At 38.9% G+C, this 9105-nt stretch overlaps 1 protein-coding gene across 2 annotated transcripts in view; it reads right to left on the bottom strand.

The window, feature by feature from the left end:
* LOC105355234 (uncharacterized) overlaps positions 1-8040 on the bottom strand; it is a 29850-nt gene extending 21810 nt beyond the window's left edge. For both annotated transcript variants that reach the window (XM_078934607.1, XM_078934603.1), the window contains exon 1: positions 7601-8040. In XM_078934607.1, coding sequence (XP_078790733.1) covers positions 7601-7745 — 145 coding nt within the window. In that variant the 5' untranslated portion in view covers positions 7746-8040. The remainder of the gene's footprint in view (positions 1-7600) is intronic.
* Positions 8041-9105: the final 1065 nt, after the last annotated feature.

Below are 9105 nucleotides of genomic sequence, written 5' to 3' on the forward strand. Positions count from 1 at the left end.
ACAAGTTGAGCATCACTCTCCATCCAGCATCCAGACTCTAAAACAGGTTCTTCTTGAAGAATGGAAAAAAGACAGCTGTTGCAATATGTCACCAACTTGTTCATTCCATGTCTAAAAGACTTGGTGCTGTCCTTAAAAATCACGTTGTTCATACAAAATACTAGATGTAGTAGCCTCAGGCAGCAAGGTGAAGTGGCACACTGATTAGAACACGCTGCCCGTCACATATCACACAATGCAGCGTGCAAGTATTGTTGTGCTGACAATGTTTGGCTCCACGTATGCATGTGAGCAGTCTTTCTCACATCTAAAGAACATTAAAACCAACCGACAATCACGTTTAATGGATGGAAGTCTCAATGCCTGCATGAAGCTTAAACTCACCACGTATCAACCAGACAGAACCATAAACAAAACCATGCAGCACCAGAAGTCACATTAATGCTAAGAAATACTCATTTATTAGCAACAGCATAATGTAGCGTCCCTTTCCCACACTGAGGCATGGAGACTTAATTTCTTTTAAGGTTCTTTATTCTGGTTACTGTAGGCAGTAACCAACGTCGTACAACTTATTCAGTAATAGGGCTGCACGATATGAGGAAAACTCGCGATATGCGATTTTTAAGATTAATATTGCGATAACGGTATAATTTGCGGTATGTAAACAAATAACAAAATAAACAAAAACATCATTCCCATTTCATTGCAACAGTTTAAAAATTATACTCCAAATGACCCTCGTTGACATAGGAGACAAACATCTAACATAATAGGCCTCCATTCGATTGGTCAACAAGGTGAAGGCGTCCATCCGATTGGTCAAATGCATAAAGGGATTTATTTGATTCGTTAAATGCTTCAAGCTGCCTTAAAGTTGTATTAACATATTTAAGGTTTACGATTTATTGCGATTTTCACTGTCTTTTGCGATATGCATATTGCAGAGCTGGATATTGCGATAACCATAAATTTGCGGTATATTGTGCAGGCCTATTCAGTAACTCCCGCCGAGAGCGCTCCCCCCAACTTTTTATTCCCTCGCTCCAGCACCAGCCCTCCAATTTACTTATTCAGCCCATAAGTCAGTGGTCCCCAAACTGGGGGGCGCGCCCCCGAGGTATTGCGGGGGGGCGCGGCAAGGCTACGGCTTCCCGGGTTAGTTACAATGCTAGCATAACAGCATGGACAAGTTTGTGACAGCGCTCCCAGCTAAACGCAAACCAGATGATGAATCTTCACCAAATGTAGCAACTTCAAAAGTAAAGACACGAAAATATGACAAGGCATATCTCGCACTTGGCTTCACCAGCACAACAGTGGGTAAGGAGGAAAGACCACAGTGTGTTGTGTGTCTAAAAATACTAGCTTGCGACAGTCTGAAGCCGAACAAATTAAAACGCCACTTGGAGACAACACATCCCGGGCACAAAGAAAAGCCGGTGGAGTTCTTCAGAAAAAAACTCACACACTGTCGAGCACAGCAGAGTCGCTTTACTAAAGCAGCATCCCTGCCTGCAAATGCTCAGCTCGCCTCCTACAAAGTTGCCTACTGAGTTGCTCAGTGTAAAAAGCCACACACTATAGCCGAGGAAATAATACTTCCCTCTCCGATCGACATGGTCTCAACTATGATCGACGAAGCCACTGCCAGCAAGCTTAAGGCCATTCCTCTCTCAAACAATACTATCTCAAGGCGTATTTATGATATGTCAAAAGACATAGAAGAGCAGCTAAATGACAAGATACGGGACCGACACTTTGCTCTGCAGATGGATGAGGCGACTGACAGTAATAAAGACTGCTTATTGATAACATACGTCAGATTCATTGATGCCAATGATTTGAGGGAGGATTTGCTTTTCTGCAAACAAGTGACGAGCAGAGTCACTGCAGACGAACTGTTTAAAAAAATTGACACTTACTTGAGAGAGGCCGATCTGAAATGGGAGGACTGGGTGGGGATCTGCACAGACGGGGCTCAGGCCATGGCTGGGAGTAGAGGGGGGCTGCAAGCGCTCATCAAGCACGTCTTCCCTAACGTGCAGTGGACACACTGATAGACCGAGAGGCGCTGGCGTCTAAACAGCTGAGTCCCGACCTGCACGATGTTATGACGGATGTCATCACTACAGTGAACTACATTAAAACACGACCTGTCAAAGCACGTATTTTCTCTGCACTGTGTGAGGAAATGGGCTCCGACCACACAGCTGATCTGTTTCACAGCAAGTCCCGATGGCTGTCACGTGGGAAAGTTTTATCCAGGGTCTGTGAACTGCGAGATGAGATCCGCATCTTTTTGGAGGAGGAGGAAAATGAACTTGCCCACAACTTTAACAACAACAAGTTCCTCATGAAACTTACGTACCTCAGAGACATGTTTCAAAAACTCAATGAGCTAAATCTGCAGATGCAGGGCAGCAACACACACCTTCCACATCTTTTTTTTTTTTTTAAAGTTTTGTTCAGGAAGAGGTTGCCATTTTGTATGACTTACAATGTTAAGTTAAGTCCAGTGGAGTTTAGAAACAAAGGATTTGTATGTTTGTGTCAGTGTGGAGGGGCTCGAAAATATTCTAATCTTCAGAAAGGGGGGGGGGGGGGGGGCTGCAGAAAAAGTTTGGGAACCACTGCCATGACTAAAGCCCCATTGGTCCAAACTACCCAACAACAGGCTGAGCAACAGAACTGAGGGCCAATCAGCATCTCTGCTTGATACGTTCAATGAACTCCGGAACTTAGAACGTGACCCAACAGCCACCCAATCCAAATCAGTCCACTACAACAACAATGTTATTAAAAAGAATCCACAGACCTATTGTTCTTTAAAAGTGTTAAGATTACATAAAATGCACACATTTACTTGTATTTTTAGTTTTAAACATATTGTATGACTTTCACGAAATTACATTTGCCGGCCGTGGTGCAGCGGTAGGGCGGTTGACCAATGATCGTAACATTGCAGGTTCGATTCCTGCCTTGCATGTGTCGAAGTGTCCTTGGGCAAGACACTGAACCCCACCTTGCCTCTCGAGGGAGGTTGGCGCCAGTGTTCGGCAGCCAGTGTGTGAATGTGTGTGTGCATGGGACTGTGACTGTAAAGCGCTTTGGGGCTTCGAAAGAAGGTAGAAAGCGCTATATAAGTATACGCCATTTAATATGTGGAGTTCATGGCTCTCCCAGCCAAAAAGGTTCCCAACCCCTGGTATAGTAGTCAAAGAAAATGTCACATATTTGGGATTGCAGATAACTAAAGATCAAAAACAAAGAGAACTGAATAACTATAATCATATGATTGCAAAAGCACAAAATAGGTTTAATCGTTGGCTACAAAGGGATCTTTCGCTAAAAGGTCGTGCCCTCTTAGCAAAAGAGAAGCGAGAAGGAATTTCTAGACTAGTCTACACGGCTTCCTCACTATCTCTGGACAGTAAAAATGCAAAAAGGGTTGCTCGGATGCTTTTTAATTTCCTTTGGAGAAACAGAATACACTATGAACAAAATCAGTAGTAAGTAATTCATCAAAAGACAGAAGACTTGACTTTCTTGACTTCTCCACTCTAAATAATGTCCTCAAAATGAAACGGTTAAAAAACTTCATAAAAAGTTAAACCTCATTTTGGAATTTCATAACAATATATATATATATTTGATAAGCTTTGAGGTCTGCCATTTCTTCTATTATGTAATCTCAAAATAGGAAAAAATTCCTTTATAACTGTTTAATTATTTTATTTTACGATTATTATACGATTATTATATTAAATTATTATACGATTATTTTACAAGTATATTTTTGGTATATTTTACACAAGGGAGATTTAATGCAGAGAAAATATATGTAATTAATTTACTTATAATTATGTCTGAATACTTTATACACAAGAGTATATAAAAAAAACAGAATTTTATGTTTTTCAGAAAGAAATTATTCTGTATATAAACAATATAAAAACTTCCACCGAAAAAAAGATGTTAGAACTGTTGAAACATGGTGTCTTTGGAGACTTTAACAGATTCCTTTGCCTTTATTATCCTTGTTTTATTTTTGCTTAACCTGTTTTACATTACAGTAAACCCTTGTTTTTCGCGGGGGTTACATATCAAAAGGAACCCGTGATAGGCAAAATCTGTGAAGTAGAAACCTTTTAGTTTTTTACAATTAGTATACAATTAAATATTCTCTTATACATTGAAAAGAAAGAACAAACAATTTTACAGGCTCAAGCATTTGTTTCACAAATCAAAATACTTTAGAAACGTTTTTTTCAACAAATAACTTCTGTACTGTACTGTCAAATAATAATTTGAATCATCAATGTGAACAGAAGGCTTCAAATTGCGGAGATTAGCCCCGCCCACCACGACCCGAGAAATTGGATTAAACAGGAGAAAATTTTAAATGATTATGAAAAAAATACAAAGTACAGTCGGACAAATAGTGACTCAGCTGTATTTCACTGCTCTTCAGACTGAGCCGCTGCATGCTGACTCAGATATGCAGTGTTTTCTATTTTGAAGCCCGCGGTGCAGGTATGTTTGTTCGGGAAAAGAACATAGTGATAGGCAGTTGTTGTCGCTCTTTTTTGATGTTTTACGTACGTGTACATATTAAACTGCAACGTTATTGACGAAGTGGAGTGACTTTTTAGCCAATCAGAATGCAGAACACAATGCACGATGCAAATCCGTGAAGTAGCAGAACCGTGAAAAGTAAGCCGCGTGATGGCAAGGGATCACTGTATTATTGTGTTGTTGTTTTTTTGTTCATTTTCCTGGCGAACATGAAAATTGTCTTTTGCACACAGTGTGGAGTTTTGTATTTGGTATTTTGTATGTGCAATATTTGTTTAGAAAGTTTTTAAAAAATGGCAGCCATGTCTCTGTCAGTCTGCCCCAGGGCAGTTGTGGGTCAAAGGTTACCATCACCAAGTAGGACTAAGGAGTGAATGAATAATGGACACATTGTCAGAACTTTGAGCGTCTGGAAAAACGCAGATAAATCCAATGCAGTTTAATTAATAAGAATTGTTTTACACATATTCTACGTAAAACAACAACATATTTTTATTTAAAAAAATGACATTCCTTTGCCTAATTTAGAATAAGAAACAATTTCTGAAAGTTACTTTGTTATGGAAGTATTAAATATGACAATCTCAAATAACAGCAAGTTTGAAGGAGAAAATTTGAGATATTGACATTATTACATTATTACAGGCCTCCTCATTCATAGTCATAGTATAAATGTGAACCCTACAAAATGCTACTTTTTTCACTTGCTGTGATGTTAGTGAACATCATTACCAACAATAATCCAGTGAAAGTTGTGTCACCTTAAATGAAGCAACTTTAGAAAGAGTTGACAGGACCAGATGTGATTTTATGTGGAGTTTCTTCATTTCTGTTTGATTCCATTCCATGTCATGCTCAACAACACACAAAACACTCATTTTAGTGTTAAAGCTCACTTTTAGAATGTGTCTGATTGATTACATTTTAGACAAAACATGTTATTTCTGGTAGTTTGTTATATAATGGACAGACATGCAATCTAAATGAATACATTTGTACATCAAATAAAGATATAGGGCAGGGGCGGGCAAATTACGGCCCGCGGGCTGGATCCGGCCCGCCCCCATGTTTGATCCGGCCCACTGAACAATATCAGAGAGACCCATGTTTATTTGTTTTTTTAATCTGGCCACACGATCAAGACGTGACCTTTCTTCCCCTCTTCTGCAGTCTGTGCTCCAACCTGAAACCCTCTAAAATCTCTATCAAACAGAACTGAAGACAGTCTTGCTTTCTATGTCACAATTCATCATTCCCGGTTTATCTCATTCTTTCTGAGCGATCATACTGCTTTCTTTAAACAGCGCACCCTGTTCTTTGTTCTGTTTGGCTGGAGGCCTTATCAATCTCCTCGGTCCGTGCCATTTCTCCTGTACAGCGGAACGAGTTACGCAGAGCTCTTCAGATCAGAAATCTGTGATCGATCAGATGTTTGTTTTCATTCTAAGATCCTGGACCTAATTTCTATGAAGGTTTCAGAATTTAAACGAGAGAAAAGGGGGAAAAATGTTCATGTTTGTGTGAGAAAATTGTAGAAGTGGGCAGTGAGGAGTTTGGATGCCATAATAAATGTTTGTAATCAGACTTCGTGGATTTCACAGATCACGGTTATTTTTTGAAAGTAACTCCTGCAATAAACGAGGAACTCTGTACTGGTGAAAAGGTAACACAGATATATCCGTAGCTGTAGCAGAAGAAAGAAATGTGATTTTTCAGTCTTACTTGATGAGAAATAGACACGCAGAACACAGCGCAGCTGCTCAGTTTTAGCACAAACTGTTAGACGAGTGATGAGCTGCAGCCCTCAAAGTCTTTATTAGGATTATGACGGGAGAAGATCCATTATTTATTGTTTTTTCGTGTGTTTTCTTTTAAATGTATCAGTATATTTTTCCTTAATTTTTGTCTTTGTAAATCAAAGAGTGTTATTTGGTCATCGTTTTATTTCACAAATAATGTTATTTATTTTATTAAAAGTATCATGAATGAATGAAACTTTATTCATACAGCACTTTATAACTCCTTGAAGGTATGAAAGGGCTTCACTATAAAAAATAGATCTAAAATGGGAAAAAAAAGTTTTAAAGTAAAAACTCTAGAATATTCTGCTTTGGAATATAATTTTCAATCCAAATGTTCATATCCAGTTTCCATGTTATTTCTTTCTCACTCCATGCATCTGCTCCGGCCCTTCTATCGAATTTTAGAACCCTATGTGGCCCGCGAGTTAAAATAATTGCCCACCCCTGATATAGGGCTTGCAACAGATTGATTTCAGAGTACAGTACATGTTATTTGATAATGGGTAACTGTGACATGGGTGATATTAGCGCTTTATACCAGTGGTCCCCAACCTTTTTTTCACCGCGGACCGGTACAACGCAAGACACGTTTATCGCGGACCGGTGGGGGGTGGGGGGTTGAGGTGCAACGCAAGGCACGTTTACCGCTGTTAAAGGCAGATTTCCCTTTTAGCGGGTGCAGGTTCCTCTTCTGTCCCTTCATTGGACTGTTTCCCCTTGTCATAGCAACTTTCTAAAGAAGTTTGTTTTTTGCTCATTTTGGTTGTTTGGGTTTAATTTTAGCGGGGTGTATTACTTGATGTTTGGTGTCGCGACTTTGACGTGCGTTAAGTGTGACGGATGTAACCGAGAGAATCCGGTCAATTTTCAAAATAATGTTTTTCGGGGAAAAAAAAACAATGAAATGGAAAAGAAATTTCTTTCTGTGCATCTCGGTGCCAAAATTTCCCGCGGCCCGGTGGTTGGGGACCACTACTTTATACCGTCTTTTCAGCTCGCTGGGCTTGGTACAAGTGGTCACTTGACTGCGGTACTTTCATCTCATTCCACTAGCCTAGCTAATAACTCCAAGCTAACATTAGCGGTGAAACTAAAACGGCAGCAACATTGGAGCCATAATAATAATCCAATCGCACAGTTTTTGACCGATACCATCTCAGACGAAGAAAACAAAGACGTTCATGGATCTATTTGTCTGCAGGTGGATGCAGTGAACAAACCTGCAATGTGTAGCTGAAGCTGCGGGTTCCAGCTGCTATCCAGCAGTCTGCGCTGACGACAGAGCCCCTCCTCGTTCTGGACGACGGTTCCTTCAGCAGCAGAAAGTTGTTCTCTGACAGAACCTTCCTGAGGTTCTGAAGACATGGTTCCTGCTCCGATCTTCAGCTCCAACTCCCACAAACACCGCCGTCCTCTTCACTGCAGCTCCGATCGATCATCTGCTAGTCTCACAATAATCCACGTTGTCTTTCCGTTCAACACTTCTTCACTCATTTACGACACTTTGGAAAATGCTGAGAGTTCCCACATGAACCACGTATCGTCCTTTCTGTCCAAAAACCTCACAAACGTCCCAACAAAACACCTCCGTCCTCTCAACACAAGACGACGCTGCTAGCCTGCTAACAAGCTAAAGCTGCTAGCGCCTCGTGCTGTTCGTGCTTCCGGGTCACTTGCAGAAACTTTATTGAAAAAGAAACGTATAACCTGTTGAACTGGACCTCAATATGGTTCAAAATGGTCCCAATATTTTTAAAACAATTTACACGCAGAAGATAATAAAGAAAATAAAATCAAAATAGGAAAAAAAATTATTTTCGGGGAAAGTTTATGGGAGCTGTTGTGACGTCATCCCACTGCATATCAATCTAATGTTGAGATTTGATTACAAAATCATTGATTAAATAAAGTTAATCACATTTGCTTTTTGTATTTCTAAACTACAGTAATAGATAAGGAAATGTCTTGAGAGAAGAAAAAAAATTGAATAAAATGTTTTTTAAGCAAAAATACCTTAAAAACTGTTTCTAAAGAGAATAATAACGAGTATAAATGAACATTAAACTGTAGTAAATAACAAAGACAGGGAATAATTTTAAATTCTTATTACAGTGAAGAAGAAAAAAAAATATAGAAAAATGTCTTCAATTTGAGTAAAATTAGATTAGCAAATTTATCAAATATACAACTGAGATGCAACAAAGTAAAAGCGGGAACAAATTTGAGATCTTTGGAATGCAAACATTTTTTATCGACATTCAGCAAAGATTTTACTGCTGTTTCTTGTTTCTGTGTCTTCTTAAAGATTTTGAACAAAAATAGTTTCTACTTTCTGGAATAAACTGTGATTTAGAATCAGAGACATAAAGGTTTTTCATTTTCAGTCAAAACAATCTTGAGATGTTTTTCATATTCAAAGTCACGACTGAGGTCTTTTTGATCTTTAAACTGTGTTAAACACCAAATGTCCTCATTCTTCATGCAGATCTATGGAAGTGATTCTGTAGCATAATTAAAAATAAAGTCAAAACCAGAAATGCTTTTTCATTTTCAAAATAAATCTGCATTTTTTGACTCAAAAATAAAATGAAAAAGCAATCCACCTAAGTGCTTTTTCATTTCCTTACTCAACACTGCTTATTCTGTCACTTAATTAAAATGTACAATGATAATGAAAATGGTATTTGTCATTTTGAAAAGGTTCTCTGCTAAATGTGTAGCAAAA

Source organism: Oryzias latipes, chromosome 2 (assembly GCF_053564925.1).
Source record: "Oryzias latipes strain Hd-rR chromosome 2, Olatipes_Hd-rR_3.1".
In the NCBI taxonomy this organism is placed as follows: Eukaryota; Metazoa; Chordata; class Actinopteri; order Beloniformes; family Adrianichthyidae; genus Oryzias; species Oryzias latipes.